We start from the raw sequence: 24,320 nt of genomic DNA on the forward strand, positions 1-24,320 counted from the left end.
TTAGGCCACTACATTTTGGGGTGATTTGTTACACAGCAATACCAACCAATGCATTCTCTATTAAAGCTCTAATAGCCAATACAAACTTCTCTGGGTGTCTCTATAGAAAATGAAGTAGCATTCTTCCTCCTAGGTTTCTGGGAATCAGATAAATATCTCTTTAGGTACAATTAAACTTGAAATATTGGAAAGTTCCAGTAGAAAAGATGCATTTTCTACATCTTTTTTTTCACTCTTCTGTATCTTTTTATTTTCTAGTATATTCTTTTCCCTGTGGATTCCAAAAATGAAGACCAAGGTGTATAATTTACCCAGATTTAGATTCATTTAACTTAAGGTAAATCCATGCAAAATCAAAATGGGTAACCTAACAATGTAGAGAGTTTTTTGTTCACTGAAAATAATCTTATCGTAAATTGGCCAACCCTCTAGGAAGACAGTAGATGACCTGTAAGGACTCTTTCAAATCTCAAATTCAACGATTTAATTCTACTGAATGATCTAGATTTTTCCCAAGCTTCAACAAGTGAATTGTTAATAATGATCCAAAAAAATTATAAGGGTGAATTCATTCATACTATTTATCAGATATTAGTTGAACATTTTCTCTGTATTATTGTAGGCACTGGAATTACAGGAGAAAACAAAAAAGCCCCTGCTCTCATAGAGCTTCCATTCTAGAGAGTAGAGACTGACATGAAGACAAGTGAACATAAAAAATACAGTATGCTAGGAGGTAAGTGCCAAGGAGGAAATGAAAACATGGGGAAGATACAGCGAGGGACGGGGTCCTCTTTAAGAGAAGGAGTCACAGAAGGTTTCTGTGATAACGTGACTTTTCTGTAGTAGGAGAACCTGCCATGTGGAGATTTGGGGAACAGCTCTGTAGAGGGACCAGTACATGCAAAGGCCTTGTCTGAATTGCTTTTGCTGTCTTTTAGGGAATAAAAGGTTATCACTGGAGCAGAAGGAGTCAATAAGAGTGCTGAAGGAGGTGGGACGCAGTGACGACAGACCAGAGGGAGCATGCATTCCCTGCAAGCCATGGCAGTGACTTTGGATTTTATTCCAAGTCGGATGGGGAAGGGTTAGACCGTTTTGAACAGAGGGAGGACATTCCCTTACATCTGAAAAAGATCACACTAGCTGATGTGTAATCTGGACTGGAGGGGGAAAAGGGAGACAGAGAAACTAGTCAGAAGGGTATCACAGTTTTGCAGATGAGAAATGGGTGGCTTGGAGTACACTAGATAAGTGATAAGTATAAGAGCTGGAGTGACAGGAAGATGGTTCTGGATGAATATGCCATGGATTCAAGGAGAGTGAGAAAAAGAAGAGAGTCAACAGTGTCACCAACACTTTTGGTCTTAATAGCAGGAAAAATGGAGTCGAGCTTTTCATCGGAGCCAGCATGTTGTTGCACACCTTCAGGGTTCATTTCCATTGCTGGCTATGAGGATGGTGTCCTCTGCTTGTGCAGAGAAGACAGCTCTGAAGAGCAGCACTGAAGCATCCAGAGATGGAGGAGACTACGGCAGGAAGCAGTGGAAAAGGATGATGGCAATACCACTGGCCTCAAATGCTTTTCTTCCAAATTTTATAGAGTTCATGAATAAAAGCATAGAATTTCTAAAACTCTGGTATTTTATCCTGATTAAATATTAACATGAAAATGTACAAGAAGCTTTTGATTCCCTACATTTTCCTAGAAGCCACCCAAGCCTTTTATAAAACGATTACATATCAGGTTTAGAAAAAAACACTTTTGCCAATTGAATTAAATGCTTAATTTGGTAAAAGATTAATGAGGCACAGTCCAGGCTTTCTCTTAGATTTCTTTCAAGAACATGTCTGCCTCTCTCCACCTGATACTGTCCTATCTTTTTCACTTTGCCTTCTTGGACTGTTATCTTTTTACCTCAAAACCTCAAAGGCGTGGGGTTGTTCGGCATAAGGATGGTTCATCCACTCACTTACTGCAGCCAAGTAATTGGGCTGTGTGAGCTCTCTGTGAGCAAGTCAGGCCAGACTGCAGGTTCCCATGACAGTTTATAATGAGAGGTCGTTTGTTAGGCTGAATCAGGAGCACTGCTAAAACCACATTTAACATGAACTATTTTTTGACTAACATCAACAAAGCAATTGTGTGTATGTATATAAATAAACTATCTAGAATTAGAGCCAAAAGTGTGCAAGAAAGGATCTGTCATAGTGTCACAGTGCCCTAGTCTATAGAGGACTCTGTATTGGATAAGAAGTACCCAAGTCAGAGAAGCAGGGGCGGAGGATGATGCCCAAGTACAAAAACTCTGAAAACTCTGCTTATGGAAGCTATCCTTTATCCTATCTACAAATTTATATTCATCCTTAAAATGTCTCCTAAGTTAGTTCCTGGGGATGTCAGGAAGCCAATCTGAAATAATACAAACTCTGAACTACAAAAGCTTTTAAAAAAAATGTAGTTCATTATTTTCAAATGCCTATAATACTTGCCTTTTTATGATTAAAGCAAAGCTAAATTTTCACTCGGCATCTGTATGATTTGTAATGAATCATAAATTTCTAAGAATGAGTTTTACAATTAGATTCATTCCACAGGATAGATATAGAAAAGGAGCATTAACGCCAGCTAAAATATGCTTCCATTTCGGCTTACATAAGCATTTATAAATTTTTTTTAAGGTGTTTTAATTTTCCTTCCATTTCACAAGACACAGATAAATTTGTTATTTAAGTAAGTATAATTTTTTTCTATAAATGATACAGTAGGCAAATGAAGTATAGAGACAGAAAAGAGTTGGAATAACTAGACAAAATTAAAGTAGGAAATGATATTAGGAGTCAGTAAAGGTAGGGCAGAGCACGCTGGCCTTTGGAGGAAGATTCAAAGACAAAAGTTGGTCTCTTTTCCGTGCTGTGGTATCATTCTCCAGCACACAAGGGCCTGACACAATACCGAAAACGTGAACGTCTGTCTCTAAAACAGTTAAGGGGATAACAGCATGCTGCTTGAGTCGCAGGGAATAGAATTTTATTTTTCTCTCTGTTCTGCCCTGCAAACCTTGTCAAAACATTCATTCGTTTCCATTATGGCCCGGCTATCTAATAGGCAGCGCAGCATCTCAGCAAGGGTTTGATTGCAGAGTATGTGCTCCCAAGTATGAATCATATGCCTATCAGACGCAACTGGAGAAGAATTAGTCTAAACTCATTTTTGTTAACTCACTAATCAGCAATGTGGTGTCTAATAGCTTAATATATATACCTTAAAAAAACCCCAAAGCTTAAAATTTTAACCATTCTTACCTTCACTTAACCCTTAAGTTCCTACCTTATCTCCCTTAAACGTCTGATCAGGCTTCTCCTTACTCAGTAGGGCGTCCAGTTTTAAAAAGTCATGCTCAAAGCAACGCATAAAGCCCTGAGTATTAGTGCTTAGTTGTCTGAAAACTACATTTGAATAGAAGGGCTTTCAGTTAAATTTGACATTATAAAAACATCCATTTGCTTTCCTGAATATCGTTAACATTTCGCACAATTATTTGAAACCCTTTCTAGCTTTTAGATTCTGAACTCTTTTCATATGCCAGGTATTGAGCAATGCACTTACTTGATGGCATGAAAGCAAAGGCGAGCCATAAGTTAAAGATATAATCTAACATTCCTCTTACCCCCATCTCCACAATCGTACCCCATAGAAAATCTGGAAGGAGACAACAGCATGAAGTTGATAAGTAAAAATAGCTCCCTCTTTTAATATAGGGACTGCCCAGTACTGAACTGACAAACTAGCGTGGGAGCATCATATAAAAGAATATAGTGAGGCAGGAGCCCCCTGAAGAAGCCTGTGCAACGTGGCTCAAGATAGTCAAAACCATAATGGAGACTTTATCTGGGACTATAGTTACATAAGGGAACTTGCCTAAACACGGCTGGGAAAAGGAACGGGATTAGGAAACTGCACCCTGGGTTTGGGGAGACATGGGGAAAGTACGAGGCCTTTTGCCTTAGGGATAAATTAGCTCTTTGGTCCTGGAATCCTCAGAGCAGGGACTGGATATGGCCTATACGGGCAGGAGCACCGTGTAGAACAAACCTCTCCACGTCACCTCAAAGCTTAAATGGAAGTGGGGCTTGGAGGGAGAAAACATACCCAGGAAGATCAAATACCTTGTCCAAGGACAACATAACCCGCTAAGGGCATGGCCAGCATTAGAACAAGCTTTCTGTTTCTACAATTATTTCTTCTAGATTATTGATCTTGCTTCCTTGCTACTTTATTTATTTATTTTCACTCACAACATTATAAAGGAAGAACGGGTTCAGTTTGTCATTTTCTTACACTATGGGAAATAAAAGGAAATTAAAACACTGGGAGCTTTAATATGTGAGATAACAAAAAAAGTGCAAATGCAAATGAACTAGATCCTAAATAAAGCCACGTAGATAAAACTTTATACTTTATGTACTTAAAATACAGGGAAGTGCTAAGATATAAAATCATCTGTGTCTACATTTTTTTGGAATTCTTTCTTTCTTTTTTTTTTTAAATTTTATTGAAGTGTAGTTCATTCACAATGCTGTGCTAATCCCGGCTGTACAGCAAAGTGATTCCATTATACACACATATATTCTTTCTCACACTCCCCTCCATCACAGCCTATCACAGGATACTGAATATAGCTCCCTGTGCCACACAGTAGGATCTTGTTGTTTATCCATTCTATATATAACAGTTCACATCTGCTAATCCCAAACTCCCAATCTTTCCCTCCCCCACACACCCTCCCCCTTGGCAACCACAAGTCTGTTCTCTCTGTCTGCGAGTCTGTTTCTGATTTGTTGATAAGTTCATTTGTGTCATATTTTAGATTCCACATATAAGTGATACCATATGGTATTTGTCTTTCTCTGTCTGACTTACTTCACTTAGTATGATAATCTCTAGTTGCATCCATGTTGCTGCAAATGGCATTATTTCATTCTTTTTTATGGCTGAGTAGTATTCCATTGTATACATGTACCACTTCTTCTTTATCCATTCATCTGTCGATGGACATTTAGGTTGCTTTCATGTCTTGGCTATTGTAAATAGTGCTGCAATAAACATAAGGGTGCATGTATCTTTTCGAATTATAGTTTTGTTTGTATATATTTCCAGGAGTGGGATTGCTGGATCATATGGCAACTCTATTTTTAGTTTTTTGAGGAACCTCCATATTGTTCTCCATAGTGGCTGCACCACATGAATTGTTTTTTTAATTCAACGTTCCCCACACCTTCCTGGGTGGTGGTAATAGATGTTCCATGAAAAATGCATTCCCATATACAAATCAATTTTCACTGCAAACTAAAGGAGCTGTTACAGTGGAGGATTACTGGACTGAATGTCAATATTATGACATAGTATGAGTGTGTTTCATGTTTGGTAATTGCAATCATTGTTGCTTTTGTTGTGGTCATCCATGGACAATGCTTGGTGTCAGTCTATTTATCTCTTGTAAAAATAAAATACAGTGTGTGTTTGTGAAAAAAAAAAAAATGCATTCCCAGGTCAAAAAAGTTTGATCAGCTCTGGGTTAAATGAAGTTAATTTACCTTTGCGGCTGTTCTTCTCAGAGCCTTTCATTGCTAATAGGCATTGGGAAAAGCACATTCTGGGAAACGTTCAATTTAGAAAACACACAATTTGAGAGACATTTACTTAATTTATTAAAGAGCCATTTTGCTTTCCTTTCCTCTTCAGAGACATGTTCTCAGTTATGGAATTATTTCTGGAGAGTTTATAATTAGCATTTCATGTCATCTGGGTTTTCTCAATCTTATACATTTGTTAAATAAATTTTATTTAAATTTTATATATATATATGTATGTATATATATATATATATATATATATATATATATATATATATAGTTTCTTGGATGCATATATATTATTTTAACACGTTAAACATTCTCACATATACAGCAATAGCCATAAAGGCAAATCACTTCATATCTAAATGTCAATTGTTTCACTCTTCAGTTCTTTTTGGCTTTCTCTTACTCCCTTGAATTATTTTTTTCTATAAATTTTACAAGCTCAGCAAGTGTTCATCTTTTAATGCTTTCAGGATGATTACCATGAATGAAGGGTCATTACAGTTTAAACAAGAGAAATAGTCTTCAAATAAATTTTAAAAATGCATTTAGGGTGCCAGTTAAACTTACAACCAATTGGCAATGGTGATTTATTAACTATGCGTTCTTCCACAGAAACAGTAAATGTTACACTAAGGAACATTAGGATTAAATACTTAAATGGTAGAAGTAATTAGAAAGTAATTTTACTTAGTAAACAATAAAGTTCCTCTATACAGACCTCCTCTAAAATTTGCTGCTGAAGGAGATAGTAAGGTATTCAACCAAGAAAATGGATAAAGTGGGCTGACTCTCAGGTGGGACATGTATTCTCTATGAGTTCCCCTGTGGCCATGTAGAAGGATTACGTGACTTTTTAATTGTATTGTCTCAAACTGATGACCACTCTGTACCTCCCATGAACTGGTGAAAAAAATTAATCAAATTTCCAATAGACACAAAATGAATCACATCCTTCCTGAGTCTGTACCTAAAGTAACAATAAATTCAAAATATAATAGGAGAAAAGAGGTAAAACAAGTCAGAGGAAATGCAACTTCTAATATATGATAGTATACTAGGATAGGCAGCATCAAGAAATATAAGAAATTTGATTTCAAATCTCTAATGTGTTTGGAATCATATCTTTTTTGTGAACAGGTAGTTTCCTTGTTACATTATCAAGAGACCAAGAATTTCAGGTCTATATTGTAATCAAGCAAACAATCATCACTATTCAATGGTAACTTAAAATAATATAAAGAATCTGGTTTCTAGGATGACAGCTAGTTATTTTTATTAAAAGAATAGGAAACGGGAATTTGATTTTTCCAAATTCCATTTATCTAAGAAAGGACATATGTTTTTACTATTATTTTTACTTATGCACAACTTTTCATTTTTTAAAAAAATTAATAAAATAAGACAAGTGCTGTGGAAAGGCAAACCATTCTTACCTGTGCTCTCGAGTGGCTGAGTTACACTACAACAATGACTAACCAGGAAAGACTGTCAGGGATATCAAAGTGAATAAAGCAGTACAGCCATTTCTTGAAAAGGAAGCTTGTAGGGAGGCACTATGATACAGTGGTTGGGCCTATGGGCTCTGGAGTCATATTCCCTTGGATGAATCTTTGTTTCATAATTTTGGGAAAGTTACTTAACCTCTCTGGGTGTTTTGGGTTCCTTCTCTGTAAATGATAAGAGTGACAACCTCTTAGTTTTTGTGAGAATAATATGAGACAAATTTTAAGCATGTTGGTCACTGCCTAGCATATATGAACAGCTCAATAAACGTTAGATTTTACAAATTTGGAGGTTGTTTTTAAAAATGAATGGAACTTCTGGTTATGACAGACAAACTTGTATAAGACCATTTCTACTACTGAGACCAAGCAGGAAAGATAAAAAACATATGAAAAGCATCTGTTGAAGGCATCAGGTGGCTGTCAAAGAACAAGGACCTGAAAAGCCAAGATTCCAAAGAAAGGAAATCACAGAGGTGAAACCAACACTGCTTTCCCTTCAAGGCATTTGACAATTAATGAGCCAGATTTAGAGACAGAAAATCTGAACAGAACTTCAGGCAGTCTCATGGAGTTGTGGAAAACACAGAGTTCAGGACCACTAAGGCAAAAGGTCCGTAGTAATTACCCAGGCGTTATGTGGAGATTCCTGAAGGACTACATTCTAAGAGTTAGGGCTAACCAGAAATACACCAGTTTTTATAGGGGCCGATGCTCAACTGTGAATGAGCTTAGTCCTGCTCAGTAATAAGTAATCTGTTCCCTCCTAACTGCCTAACAAAAAAAGTAAACCCTTCCTTGAAGAAGAAAATATCATCCACAACCTCAAATCATCTCTTTACTATTTTGTAAACAATGCCCAACATTTGATCAAAAATTACCTAACATGCAAGGAGACATGACTAGTGAATGAAAATCTACAGAAAAAGAAAAAAAGTAAAAAAGAGATGATAGAAACAGACCCATAGGAAATCTAGATATTAGAGTTAGCTATAAACTTTAAAAGAACTGTTATTAATATATTTAAGAATATAGATGACAAGATGGTTAATTTCATTAGGTAATTAAATCTATGCAAAAGAAACAAATGGATACCCTGAAATTGAAAAAATGTATTAAAGTGAATGGTTGATGATTTGAGAGGAAACTTTGAAAAAAATATGTTTTTTGTGTTTTGACTTCCATCCTAAGTAAACTGTATCTTTGAAATTAACTAAAATAAACAGCTGTGTAGCAATAAGGGCCTATAACTTAAAACATAATTTCAAATCTTTGGTTGAATAATACAGAGTTATAATCTTGGGAGAGGTTACTTAATTATTTAAAGGAATCTGTGTCCCCACTACTTCTCCCACCAGTATGGTTAAGAGAACACTGTGACTTTGTGGAGGATCATTAAATTCTTTGAACAAATCTGTATTTACTCTGATTTCAAACAGCAGTAGTAACTGCCCTATCTCAATCTCATTAAGATTGTTATAAGTACAAATGTATTTTCTAATTTATTGATCATTATTTATCACAGTCTGCACTGTGAAAAATTATGCTGTTGGAGACATAACTACATATGGAACATGACAGAATTGGAGGTCATCTGAGTGGTTAGTATGGGCAGTTGGCACATTAAGAGTTACTAAGAGAAACATAATTAACTACTGGAATAAATCATTTGAGGGTAATAAAAGTGAAATTTGTATCAAAAATGTATTCAATGAAATACTAATTTTACTCCATGTTGAGTAAAATTATTAGTAGTTTCTGAATAAATCAGAATTTTTCTTCTCACTCATGTAAAATATAATAAAATAAAACAAAGCTGGCATTAATCAGTTAAAAGCAACTAATTAGAGTAAGAACTGCACTTACCTTCCAACCTATAACTTTGCTTCGGTATATTTAATCTGAACAGGAATACAAAATTATACTTCTTGTATTCTTAGGTTCTTACAATTTCATTAGTTCTATAGCTTAATTAGGAATACTTCTCCTGACTTTATGGGACTGTAATTGTGTAATATATGGGAGTCATATAAAAAGATTATTAAACACCAAACATTAACAAATATTTATTGGAAAAAAACAAATGAGAAATAGATTTGTGACTTGTTTTACATAATCTCCTTGGGAAAGAAAAAAATGTTGAGGTATCTTGGGGTCACCAAATTAAGGTTTTTTGTTCTGGATTTGTCCTTAACTAGCTCTGTAAACTCAAGCATGTCATTTAACCATTCTGATTGTCTGCTTAGCTATAAAATAAAGATAAATTGTGTATGATCTAACTCCATAATTAAGCCACACACATTTATTAAACACCTTTTATGTGCCAGTGCCTTTGTGAAAGGCTAAGAATATTAAGAATATAAGATACTGTTGAAGAATTGAAAACTATAATGTATGTTAAAGCACATTGTCAAGGATAATACATTATGTAAGGAACACGATTTTATGCTATTTAAATTATAAATATTTTTCTAGAAAGGCCAGGAGCACCTAGCTCTCACCTCAAATGCATGGGGATCCTTATTGTGGCAAATTTTACAAATAGAAATTTGCCTCAGCAAAATAAAATACATGACAGTTATCAGGAAGCAAAGAGGTAGAATAGGAAATAAGTAACTGTTTTTTAACCAAGACAGAGAAAGGACAGCAAGGCAAATAATAAAGTAGTGATTTCTTTAGAACTCTAAATTCAGAAGGACTGATAGTCTGGAAATATTAAGGAAGTGTTAAAATTGCCTGTCAGCTTAATATTCCCATGACAAAACAGGAAAACCATAATGGAAAATTTCTCTTTGATTAAATAAAGAAAAGAAAAGGACATTTTAAAAACACCAACCTCACTACAAAGAGAGAATAGGAAAAATAAACTGTTACTCTGCAATGTGAGACACTCATTGAGAACAGTATAAACAAAGATGACAATTTTGATAATAAAGACTAGAGAGAGAGACCACAATAAGAACACAAACCTCTATTTTGACAAAGCCTACAATTAGTGAGATTTTAGATTCTAGACTTACTGACTCTGCCTCTTTCCAGAAATTTTACCACTGTTGGTTAAAATGTTGAAAATAATATTCCATAACATCATTCTGCAGTCCCAGCAATACACTAGATTACAATGAAAACTAGAATGAGTCCCTTTGAGCAATATTGTCTCAGCTTCCAGGGAGTGTGATATAAGGATATGGTGGGCTATGATACCAAAACATAGCTCTGGATAAGGAAGCACCAAGCAGAACGGATCTTACATTATATTCTGTGTATACTATTGCCCCAAGTAAATGATTAATTCCACATGGAAGAATTCTTCAAAAGAGTGGAAACATTTAACATGGTTATGAGATTTCCAAAAGTTGGCCTGTTGAGTTGAAATACAACCATCCCTCACTTTATAGAAAAGATAGATTTCAGAAGACATGACCAAAGGGAATCCTTTTTAAATTGTCAGCATCTTTTTAATAGCCAGGGATTCATTTCCCAAGGGAAAAATAACCCTTCAATTGAAAATAAGATGTTGAGTCTGTATTATTATAAATACCCATTAATCCATGGGTTAATAATGCCCCTTATCAATTCACATTGTGACTACTGACTGCCTAAAACATCACATCTGATATATTATTCTTATATTCTTTATTTTCTTCCCCCAAAGTTTAGGTTGTCTAATAGACCTTAATTACACTGTCAATAGAGTTTTAAACCAAACATGCTATTATTCTAATTTAGATGTTCTGTAAATTAAAGGCTACAATTTAGTCAATTTCCATTCCCTGTCAATTTGGTAAAATGAAACAAACTAAGTTTAAATTTCTTTATTCTTTCTGTCACTTTGATCTCTAATTAATCTTTCCTATCAGGTGGCAATAAACACTGGCCAAAGGGATTGTGGACTCAGCTGTCGTGAATACTTTCAGTATTGGGTCATTGAGCCACACAAGACTTCATGTCTATTAACACTTTTGAAATTATAGCCAAAAAATGTCAAAGAAGTTGACAAGGCAAAGACAAATAAATAGTATAAATATAAGTAATCAGATTTAGATGAAAATCCTTCCAAATTAGAAATATTTTTTCTTAGAGATATTTCATTATACTACCACAAGAATATAATTATTTAATAATTTTATGAAATTCATGGGTCAGAATGCCAAGGATATCAGAATGCAAAATAAAACAAAACCCAAAGAATTAACAATTAGTGCTACTCGGTAGATTTCAAAAATTGTATTTTTTTCAATAAAGCAAAAGAAACCAAGAGGTGAGAAAATGATCTGAGGTTCATGACTGTAAAATGTCCTTTTCTTGACACTTGGAGGAAAAGACAGAGAGGTCAAGGTCAATAGGGAAGGAAATTATCAATACATTACTTACTTCCTTATATCCGAAGATGATGCGTCCATCCATGAGGAGGGTTGCTTGGAATGTGAAGCTTCCCAGGTTGTAATTATCCTGGAGATGCACGTGGTCCCACTGGACAACAAGCGCTGTGCCTAGAAACCCCATTGGAACAAAAGAAATGCAGTGAGAAAAATGTATCAATCAATTCTGGTGGGAATCTTCACAAATCATGGATCTAACCTTTACATCTAGTAGCTGTGCTACTTGAATTTTACATAGTTAACTGGATTTCTGTTACTGAAATAGCATTTGGGATATTTTTAAAGAATTGAGTATTCTCTAAATATTTGGTAAAATCTAACCTCATACTGAGGTTAATATTGAGCCCAGTATGGGGGAATTTTGCCTTAGGAAGTCCATTAATGTTAATGGGTACTGTCTGCTTAAATTTCCATGAGCCACTTTCAAAATGCAACCCAAGTGGCTTGAATGAACTTCAAATACATTTGACAAATGCTGAGAGAGAAAGGAACACATTCAGGGAAGCTAGAATCAGACTTGAAAATGTCTATTTCATACTTAGAATTATACTCTTCCATACTAAAGAAATCTCTTTAACACTCATGGGAATTTTCTTCTTTAATTCACAATGTCTGCATTTCTTTGTTGTACACAGGCTTCTAAAAGGTTGCAAGGTAGCTTAAAGGGCCTCAGGCTAACATTTCTGAAGCCCCTACAATAGGATGAATCTTCAGTGCTATATATCATATTCTGATGAGTCAATCTGCCAGTGTTTATTATAAAAGTATTAACATGAAATAGTAATTGAAACACAGTTTAATAGCCACCAATGAGAATTTATATTTTGTTTTGTTTTTTTTTCTCAGTGTTTCTCTTTTAGGCTTTATTTATATTTATTTATTTATTTTACTGGGGTACATATAGTTGTTTTACAACATTGTGTTAGTTTCTACTGTACAGCAAAGTGGAGTTCCCTTTGCTATACAGCAGGTTCTCATTAGTTATCTATTTTATATGTATTAGTTAGTGTATACGTCAATCCCAATCTCCCAACTCATCCCACCACCCCTTTTTCCCCCCTTGGTGTCCATACATTTGTTCTCTACATCTGTGTCTCTATTTCTGCCTTGCAAACAGGTTCATCTGTACCATTTTTGTAGATTCCACATATATGTGTTAATATACGATACTTGTTTTCTCTTTCTGACTTACTTCACTCTGTATGACAGTCTTTAGGTCCATCCACGTCTCTATAAATGACCCAATTTTGTTCCTTTTTATGGCTGAGTAATATTCCATTGTATATATGCACCGCATCTTCTTTATCCATTCGTCTGTCAATGGGCATTTAGGTTGCTTTCATGTCTTGGCTATTGTAAATAGTGCTGCAATAAACATAAGGGTGCATGTATCTTTTTGAATTATAGTTTTGTTTGGATATATGTCCAGGAGTGGGATTGCTGGATCATATGGTAATTCTATTTTTAGTTTTTTAAGGAACTTCCATACTGTTCTCCATAGTGGCTGTATTAATTTACATTCCCACCAACAGTGCAAAAGGGTTCTCTTTTCTCCACACCCTCTCCAGCATTTATTGTTTGTAGATTTTTTGATGATGGCCATTCTGACTGGTATGAGATGATACCTCATTGCAGTTTTGATTTGCATTTCTCTAATAATTAGTGACGTTGACCATCTTTTCATGTGTTTGTTGGCCATCTGTATATCTTCTTTGAAGAAATGTCTATTCAGGTCAGGTCTTCTGCCCATTTTTTGATTGGGTTGTTTGTTTTTTTAATATTGTTCTGCATGAGCTGTCTGTATATTTTGGAGATTAATCCTTTGTCTGTTGATTCGTTTGCAATTATTTTCTCCCATTCTGAGAGTTGTCTTTTCATCTTGTTTATGGTTTGCTTTGCTGTGCGGAAGCTTTTAAGTTTCATTAGGTCCCATTTGTTTATTTTTGTTTTTATTTCCTACTCTTGAAGGCAGGTCAAAAAAGATCTTGCTGTGATTTATGTCAGAGTGTTCTTCCTATGTTTTCCTCTAAGAGTTTTATAGTTTCCGGTCTTACATTTAGGTCTTTAATCCATTTTGAGTTTATTTTTGTTTATTGTGTTAGGGAGTGTTGTAATTTCATTAACTGACACTGTTTATTCTTTTTTATTTTTTTAAGAAAACAAATGAGCAGCTAAGACGTTTGCTTAGCTCTAAGTATTGGATTTTCTAATCTTTTAAAAAATCTTGTTGCCAAAAAATGATGTACAGAAATGAAACTCACAGAACTAAGAGAGCATAACTTATCTCCCAGGTCAGTAAGTATATGATTAAAAAGAAAAAAAAATCAATATTGCATGACAGAGAGCTTTTGGGCTAGTGAAGATGTGGAGATGCTAGGGGAGTAGAGTGCCCAGAGAGGGCCTGGACGCTCCATAGCCTTTCCCACGTACTTTGCTCTATACACTTCTTCTGTCTGACTTCCTGAGTTCATTCCTGTACCAGGTGATTGAAGTAGACCAGAACACTGTCATTACTGTGTTTTTGAGTATAACTTAATGCTGAGATCTTTTGACCAAGATGGCAGCATAGGAGGCTCCTGACTTCCCCTCTTCCCATGGATACACAATGTACAGCTATACGAGGAGCAATTTCCTTTGAGAGAAATCCAAAATTAGCTGAGTGACTGCTATACATGAGGCGACTGAGAAAATACCCATAATGAAACTGCACACATCTAGGTGTTTACTGTGATCCTCTGGAGCCCAGAAGAGCCAGTGGGTACTTCCCCTACCTTGTTACTTTGGCTCAGTCCAAGGATAAAACCAAGTCACCAGCATCTCTCTGGAAGGAGCTTGCACACATGTCTGGCACCCAGCTTTTGTGGCTGCCACCTGAGGACAGGCCCCCAGGTCATCTTGCTCTGAGAGACAATGGGGTTTGCATTCATGAGTCCCACAGGACTGTCGCACACAAAGAAGCAATTGTTAATAAGCACACCTGTGAGCACTTGCATCACTTGCATTGGCTATCCCCTCAAGGCTCAGTACAGAGGGAGCAGACAAAATACCTGTCTCCCAGTTTATCCCTGGAGAGGATTTGACTGCATACTTTTCCAGTATGCTGTTGCCTGAGGGACTGCCAACAAATCTAGGTGCTGACTGCGATCTTCCCCTTTGGGAAACTGATGGCTCTTGGCACACCCTAAACTACTGGATGTCACTGAGAACAAAGATGATGCCTTGAACAATCACAAAGGTTTGAAAGGCAACCAGGAGCTTGAGCTAAGCTGATTGATGAAGTTCATGTCGTACAGAAAACCACTCTGACAAGACTGGAAGAGGTAGCTATTTATCTGATGTACAAAAACTAACAGTGAGTAAAGAAAAATGAAGAAACGGGATATGTTCCAAACAAAAAAAAAAGATAAATCTCTAGAAACTGATCTTAATGAAACAGAAGTAAGTGATTTACCCAAAATGAGTTCAAAATAACAGTCATAAATATGCTCACTGGACTTCCCTGGAGGTCTAGTGGTGAAGATTCTGCGCTTCCATTGCAGGGGGCACAGGTTTGACCCCTGGTTGGGGGACCAAGATCCCATATGCCACACAGTGCAGCCAAAAAACAAAAAAAAGATGCTCACTGAGGTCAGGAGAGCAATGCATGAACAAAGTGAGAATTCCAACAAAGAGACAGAAAATATAAAATGTACTAAATAGAAATCATAGTACCGAAGAATACAATAACTGACTGGAATTTTTAATAGAGGGGTTTAACAACAGACTATATCAAGTAAAAGAAAAGATCAATGCCTTTGAAAACATATCAGCAGAACTGATCCAATTAGAGGAGCAGAGAGAGAAAAAAAAGAATGAAAAAGAGTGAAGATAGCTTAAGGGACATATGGGACACCATCAAGTAGACCAATATTCACATTATAGGGATTTCAGAATGAGAAGAGAGAGAGAAAGGGGCAGAAGTATTATTCAAATAGGACTTCCCAGGTGGCACAGTGGTTAAGAATCTGTCTGCCAATGCAGGGGACACGGGTTCGAGCCCTGGTCTGGGAAGATCCCACATGCTGCAGAGCAACTAAGCCCGTGCACCACAACTACTGAGCCTGTGTTCTAGAGCCTGCAAACCACAACTACTGAGCCCACGTGCCTAGAGCCCATGCTCTGCAACAAGAGAAGCCACCTCAATGAGAAGCCCGTGCACCACAACGAAGATTAGCCCCGCTCACCACAACTAGAGAAAGCGTGCGGCAATAAAGACCCAACGCAGCCAAAAATAAATAAATAAATAAAAAATAAAAAGATTATTCAAAGAACTAATGGCTGAAAACTTCCTTAACCTGGGGAAAAAAACAGACATCCAGATCCAGAAAGCTCAAAAATACCAAAAAAAGATGAATCATAAGGGATTTACACTGAAACACATTATAATCAAATTATCAGAAGTTAACAACAAGGGAAGAATCTTAAAAGCAAGAAGAGAAAAGAAATTTGTTACCTACAAGGGAAATTTTAACGACTGTTAGTAGATTTTTCTGCAGAAATCTTGCAGGCAAGAGAGAGTGGGGTGAGGTATTCGAAGTGCTGAAAGAAAAAACCTGCTAACCAAGAGTACTTTATTAAGCAAAGTTGTTCTTCAGAATTAAAAGAGAGATAAAGAAATTTCCAGACAAACAAAAGCTGAAAAAGTTCTTTACCACTAGACCAGACTTATAAGAAATGTTAAAGGGAGTTCTTCAAGCTAAAATGAAAGAATGCTAGTAAGTAACAAGAATTATATATATTAAAAAAAAAAAACTCACCGGTAAAGGTAAATATATAGTTAAATTCAGAATACTCTTATCATAATGGTGGTGGAAAAATCACTTATAACTCTAGTATAAAGGTTAAAAGACAAAAGTTTTAAAAATAACTCTAACTACAATAGTTTGTTAGTGGATATGCAATATAAAAAGTTATAAATTGTGATATCAAAAACATAAAATATGGTGGAAGGTGTAAAAATGTAGAGCTTCTGTATGAGTTTGAAGTTAGTTGTTATCAGCTTAAAATTGATTGTATAAGATGTTTTATGTAAGCCTCATAGTAACTACAGATCAAATACTTACACACAGAAGATAAAGTACAATGAATTGAAGCATACCACTACAGAAAATCAAATCGCAAAGGAGAGTGAGAGAAAGAAAGGAACAAAGGAATTACAAAACAGCCAGAAAACAACTACCAAAATGGCAATAGTAAACCATACCTATCATTAGTTACTTTAAATGTAGATGGACTAAATTCTCCAATCAAAAGACACAGACTGGGTTAAGAATTTAAGAAACAGACTTAACTATATGCTGCCCACAGACACTCACTTCAGTTTTAAGAACACACATAGATTAAAAGTAAAGGTATGGAAAAAGATGTTCCATGCAGATGGAAACCAAAAGAAAACAGAGGTAGGTATACTTATGCCAGAAAAGTAGACTTTTAAGCCAAAACTTGTAACAAGAGACAAAGAAGGTCATTATTTAATAATAAAGAGGTCAATTCATCAAGAGGATATTAACAATTGTAAATGTTTATAAATATTTATGCATCCAATCATAATACCTAAATATATAAAGCAAATATTAACAGATCTAAAGGCAGAAAGAGACAGCAATACAATAAAAATAGGGAACTTCATATCTCACTTTCAACAATGGATAGATCATTCAGACAGAAAATCAATAAGGAAACATTGGACTTAAACTACATATTAGAGCAGGTGAACCTTACAGAAATACATAGAACATTTCATCAAACAGCAGCAGAATGCACATTTTACTGAAGTGCACATAAGACATTCTCCAGGATAATTTTTTTAGGCCACAAGACAAGTCTTAACAATTTTAAGAGGCCTGAATTCATATCAGGCATCTTTTCTGACCAAAATGGTATAAAACTACAAATTAACAGCAGAAGGAAAACTGGAAAATTCACAAATACATGGAGGCTAAAAAATATCCTCCTGAACAACCAGTGGGCCAAAGAAGAAATCAAAAGGGAAATCTAAAAATATCTTGAGATAAATGAAAATGGAAACAAAACATAAAACTTAAGGGATTCAGCAGAGGCAATTCTAAGAGGAAATTTATAGAGATAAATGCCTACATGAAGAAAAAAGAAAGATCTCAAAAAACAACCTAACTTTACAAATCAAGGAACTAAAAAAGAAGAACAAACCAAGCCCAAACTTAGCAGAAGAAGGAAATATCAAAGATCAGAATGGAAATAAAAGAAATGGAGACTAAAAAGATCCATTAGATAGATATCACTAGAATGATAGAAAAGATCAGTGAAACTAAGAGCTTTCTTAAGATAAAAAATTTGACAAAACTTTAGCTAGACTAAGAAAAAAAGAGAAAGTATAAATAAAATCAGAAATGAAAGAGGAGACACTACAACTGATAACACAGAAAACAAAGGATCATAAGAAACTGTTGTACTATGAACAATCATATGCCAACAAATTGGGCAACCTAGAAGATATGGCTAAATTCCTAGAAACATACCATCAATCAAGATTGAATCACAAAGAAACAGAAAATCTGAACAGACCAATTACTAGTAAGGAGATAGAATCAGTAATTATAAAAGTTCTGACAAAGAAAAATCCAGGACCAGATGGCTTCACTGGGGAACTTTACCAGACATTTAAAGAAGAATTAATACCAATTCTTATCAAAGTCTTCCAAAATAGAGAAGAGAGAACACTTCCAAACTCATTTTTCAAGGCCAGCATTACCTTGATACCAAAGCCAAATGAGGACACTACAAGAAAAGAAACTTACAGATCAATATCGCCAATGAACATAGATCAAAAATACTCAACAAAATCTTAGCAAACCATATTCAACAGTACATTAAAAAGATCATATACCAAGATCAAGCTGGATTTATTCCTGAGATGCAAGGATGTTCAACATACACAAATCAATCAATGTGATATGCCACATTAACAAAATGAAGGATAAAAATCATATGATGATCTCAATAGATGCAGAAAAAGCATCTGACAAAATTCAACGTCCTCTCATGATAAAAACTCTTAACAAATCAGGTATAGATAGAATGCATCTCAACAAAATAAAGTCCATATATGACAAGCCCATAGCTAACATCATACTTAAGGCTAACAAGATACTAAGCAGAAAGTTTTTCCTCTAAGATCAGGAAAAAGACAAGGACACCCACTCTCACCATTTTTATTCAACATAATACTGGAAATCCTAGCCAGAGCAATTAGACAAGAAAAAGAAATAAAAGGCATACAAATTGGAAAGGAAGAAGTAAAACTGTCATTATTTACAGATGCCTGTATTGTATATAGAAAACCCTAAAGACTCCAACAAAAAACTGTTAGAACTAATAAATGAATTCAGTAAGGTTGCGGGATACAAAATCAATATACAGAAATGTGTTGTGTTTCTATGTGCTAATAACAGACTATCAGAAAGGGAAATTAAGAAAAAAATCCCATTTACAATTGCATCAAGAAAATACCTAGGAATAAATTTAACCAAAGGGGTGAAAGTCTTGTATACTGAAAACTGTAAGACAATGATGAAAGAAACTGAAGAAGGCAAAAATAAATGGAACGATATTTCATGTTCCTAGATTGGAAGAATTAATATTGTTAAAATTTCGATGCTACCCAAAACAATCTACAGATTCAATGCAATCCCTATCAAAATTCCAATAGCACTTTTCCACAGAAATGAAAAAAATCCTAAAATTTGTATGGAACCACAAAAGACTCCAAATAGCCAAGCAATCTTGAGAAAGAAGAACAAAGCTGGAGGCATTATACTTTCTGATTTCAAAGTATATTACAAGGCTATAATAATCAAAACAGTATGGTTTTGGGATTAAGAAATAAAGACACATAGATCAATGGAACAGAGTACATATCCCAGAAATAAATCCATGCTTATATGGTCAATTCATTTTCAATAATGGAGCCAAGAATATACAATGTGGAAGAACTGTTTCTCAACAAACTGGATAACTGTGCTGGGAAAACTGGATAGCCACATGCAAAAGAATATACCATACACAAAAATCAACTCAAAATGGATTAAAGACTTGAATGTTATACCTGAAATGTAAAACTCCTAGAAGAAAACATAGAGGGTAAGCTCCTTGACATAGGTCTTGGAAATGATATTTTCTATTTTGTATTTAACACCAAAAGCAAATGCAACAAAAGCAAAAATAAACAAGTCGGACTACATCAAACTAAAAATATTCTGCATGGCAAAAGAAACCATCAACAAAATGAAAAGGCAGCCTACGGAATAGGAGAAAATATTTGCAAACCATGTACCTAATAAGGGATTATATCCAAAATAAATAAGGAACTCACACAACTCAATAGCAAGAAAACAAATAACCCAATTAAAATATGGGCAAAGAACCTAAACAGTCATTTTTCCAAATAAGACATATAAATGGCCAAGAGGTTCATGAAAATGTGCTCAGCATCACTAATCATCAGAGAAATACAAATCAAAAGCACGAGACATCACCTCACACCTGTTAAGATGTCTATTATCAAAAAGACAAGAGATAACAAATCCTGGAAAGGATGTAGAGAAAACAGAACGCTTATAGTCTGTTGGTGGAAACGTAACTGGAACAGACACTGTGCAAAACAGTATGGAATTTCCTCAAGAAATTAAAAATAGAAAACTACCGTATGATCCAGGAATCCCACTACTGGGTGTATACCAAAGGAAACAAAATGACTGCCTTAGAGAGATATCTATACTCTCTTGTTCACTGCAGCATTATTTAAAGTAGCCAAAGTATGAAAACAACTTAAGTGTTCATCTATGGATGAATGGATAAAGAATATGTGGTATATATACACAATGGAATATTACTCAGCCTCAAAAAGAATGAAATCCTGCCTTTGTGACAACATGGATGTATCTGGAGGGCATTAAGCTAAGTGAAATAAGCCAAATAGAGAAAGAGAAAAACTGCATGGTATCATATACATGTGAAATCTAAAGACAAAACAAAACAAAGACAGTCGACCTCAAAGAAACAGATTTTAGAATGTCGGCTGCCAGGGACTAGGGTCTGGGGGAAATAGAGAGATGCTGACAAAAGGATACCAACTTTCATTTATACAATGAATAAGGTCTGAGGATCTAATGCATAACACGGTGACTACAGTTTCTAACACTGTACAATATAATTGAAATTTACTGAGAATAAACTTAAGTGTTCCCACCCGAAAAGAAAAAAGGTACATATGTGAGGTGATGAAAATATTAATTACCTTGAGGGTGGAAATTCTTTTGCAATGTATATATATATCAAATTATCATGTTATTCACTTTAAATATAGAAATCTATTTCCTTGAGGTAAAACTTCAGAAGTAAAAAAAATTTTTTTTTTTTTTACTTTTACCTTGGTACTTTTAGTTATAAGCAGCATCCAAGACATACCCCTGTTGTAAGTGAAAACCCAGGTCTCTTCCTTCCACGGGCATCTCTGTATCTATACTACCATTTCTCTAAAAACTGGAAAAGGCAAGAGGACAATAATAGCCAGGAAACTTCCCATAATCGTAGAAGTAAAAGGGTTTTCTGATCATGAAATTCCTCCTAACAAACACTTCTTTTCCTTCACATGTGTTCACAACTCTCAAGCTCTAGTCTCCTTACTCACTAATTTCTATTAGACACTTTGACGGTGCAGAGGAAACACTGAAATGGAGGGCAGATGAGCTAGACTTATGTCCTGCCTCTAATACTTTGTGTGTGACCTTGGACACAATTAACCTGCTTGAACCTGTTTCTTCTACAACATGGGAGGAATAATTCTTGCCTTCTAGGGATTTCTGCAATCAATCAAAAAATATATAGTTTCCTCAAATTCTTTGCGCACAAAGAGAGGTCTACCTAAATTGAGTAATTAAATGTTTTTAATGCAAATTCTGGTGACGATATTTTCAATACATTGTTAGTAGCAGACTTTTTAAAATAACACTAATTGTGCAAATATGTTTTATATTATGTAGTAGCACAGCTCCCCCAGCATTTGTTAATTTAAATGGTTCTACTAGTAAGATTAGTTGAGTGTAAATGTTATCATTACATTTTAAAATTAACTATATGTCTCTATCTGGTTTTATCGAATAATCAATATATCAAATTTTACCTTTTATTACAAGTTGCTGAATCTAAAACTTTATGGTCTGCAGGTTAGTGAGAGTGGCTTTTAGAGATATGATCTTGTATTTCTCTAAGCAGCCCCTTACTCACATATTGCTTCCTAGGTAGTACCTAATATAGGAAGCAATTAGGTAAGTGAACCAAAAAGACACTTTCTTTGGCCATCATCTATGATGTAGGAGAATAATCTGCCACGAGCAAAGCTTGGAATTCACCAAAGAGCTGGTTTAGTGTGGTGCATCTCTTGGCTTATGACTGACAATCCTACACTGTTTCTCTGATGATGGGCACAAAATCTAGTGGTAAAGTTCCTCCTGGCAGAGCTGAAGTTGTAATTTAAGCTCATGTAACAGACCACATGAGCTGCTGTACCATCCTATGTGCTTAATGGAACTGAGCAGTTGGAACTTAGTATCCCTAGGGTGATCAAACTGTCTAATCAGTAATGGATGCCAATTTCTTAATCTCCAAAATAAAAACAGGCAAGTAGGTTGATCTAGGGGCATTTAAGGTCACTATCAACTCCAAATTTTCTGATTCTGTGCTTGATTAGGCTTCTGATCACTGTAAGACTTATGCTTTCTAATTTGCTATTTATGAGCCACCAAATTATTTTTCTAATAAAAGGTTTAGTTTTACAACTTCTCTAGTTTTTGTGCATTAATATTCTGTGACTCAGACTTCTAGGCTGGCTATAATATTTAGAAGCGTTGTCTGATTTTTAAAATCTAGTGCTTTAATACTTACAGAAATATTATCTTAGAAGAAATGTTCTAAACTGCTGTCTCCTCTAGAGAAGTTTTTGCTTTCCTAAAATGTTGAGTTTCCCATCCTTAAGCATTCCTTCAATGATCCTAACCAATCAAAGTTGGAAATATTTCAGTAAGTTGCTATGGTATAAAAGGACTTTGTGAAGATCCTTACAATACTGAAAAGTGCTTCAATCATTTAATAAAACACAGGCAATTACTAGCTTTTATTATTATATTGTAAGAATGTAATATTCCCATTGGTTATCACACAGAAGATATTTCAATAAAGTAAAATACAGTAATTCTTGAGTATTCGTACTTTCACAACCCCCAGAATTAAAAATCATCTTACATACCTAATTTTTTCATGTATTCATTCATTGAATAATAAATTATTGAGGACCGACTGTGTATTGAGTTCTTGTGCCAGGTATTGAAGAGAAAATAATTTCTTATAAATAGTCAAAAAGTCCTTGTTTTTAAAGAATTTAGAATCCAGTTGAAGTGGCATACATTAATTTTTTAAAATCATTTAAATAAAAGTAAAATTTAAATATTGAGCTACCTAGGCACATGGGTGTGTGAGAGAGCATATGGGGAAAGAGACTTAATATGCTTTATGATTTTGATGCTAACAGTCTAAAAACTTGGTCATCAGAAGCTTGTGCCCATGAGTAAATGTTCCCAACATCACCTAGTAAGTGACAAAGCTTGGAAAATACTCAACTTTCTTATTTACTTAGGGTAGATTCATTCCGTCTAGTAGGTCATGGGATAAGCTTCAGATGATTTGCTCACTGTAGCTCTGTCTAAAGTATACTAACAATCTATTTGTACATCTTTGGGCCTTAGTACCTCAATTTTTTTAAGTGGGAGGACAGAGTATAACAGTTCTTAAAATAATAGAAGGAAATAATTATTATGGCTAACATTTAGTATTACTTCATATTGGATCACACTTTGGTGTTATTCAAATTGTTTGAAATGCATTTCTCAAAGTCTACATCTAAGTATGTTTAGTTTTCTTCCTCTTTTGCTATTTTGACCTGTAAAATGGCTTTATCACACTGGTCAGATCTCTTTCAGCAAAATGATGTCATTTTCTGAAAGCCATAGTCACGAGTAAGTCTATGCTACCCCATAGTAATTTTCTTCCTTGCTCATTAAGGCAAGACAAGAGAAGAAATAACTCTGTTCAGGCCACATGCTTTCATTATTTTAAAAGATAAAATTGTCATTTGGGCAAATAAATACTATTTTTGTATTATAAAGAGAACAGAAATTTCTATCTTTAAGTTTCCAAAACAAACTCTTCTTTTCCTATAATTTCGTTTTCTACTAAAGTTACAGCTTTCAATAAGATGTAGACATGAAAATTCATTTATGTCTTTAGGACCTTACGTTTCTTACTTAGATTTGAATGGTACTTAGTGACATATTCTAGGTCTTTTCTGACTATTTTATATGTCCCCCCAAAAAATAGTAGGGCTAGATTGTTGTCAGTATACTCTATTTCATATTTCAAAGTCAGGAAAACTTTTTTCTTAAGTGATTTTAATTACCCACAATCCTAGATTTTTAAAAGGTGTGCTCATCTTATGGTACACATTATTCAAAAGTTTTGGAAGTTAGTATCAATATATTATGCCACTTGCCTCTATCTGAAGATCAAAACTAACAAATTATCCTTACTTTGTTTTTTTAATAGGAGGGACATATTGCAAATAGCATCAAATAAATGTATTTGCTTTGTTCGAGGCGTCGTTTACAGCAACTCATTTATTATAGTGCCCAATACATGTTAATAAACATTTGTTGAATGAACA

At 34.8% G+C, this 24,320-nt stretch overlaps 1 protein-coding gene across 4 annotated transcripts in view; it reads right to left on the reverse strand.

Annotated features, from left to right (window-relative positions):
- Positions 1-24,320, reverse strand: part of PLXDC2 (plexin domain containing 2) — a 429,167-nt gene that overhangs the window by 127,183 nt on the left and 277,664 nt on the right. For all 4 annotated transcript variants that reach the window (XM_007189858.2, XM_057544055.1, XM_028168446.2 and 1 more), the window contains one exon: positions 11,523-11,641. In XM_007189858.2, coding sequence (XP_007189920.2) covers positions 11,523-11,641 — 119 coding nt within the window. The remainder of the gene's footprint in view (positions 1-11,522; positions 11,642-24,320) is intronic.

Source organism: Balaenoptera acutorostrata, chromosome 3 (genome assembly GCF_949987535.1).
Source record: "Balaenoptera acutorostrata chromosome 3, mBalAcu1.1, whole genome shotgun sequence".
NCBI lineage: Eukaryota > Metazoa > Chordata > Mammalia > Artiodactyla > Balaenopteridae > Balaenoptera > Balaenoptera acutorostrata.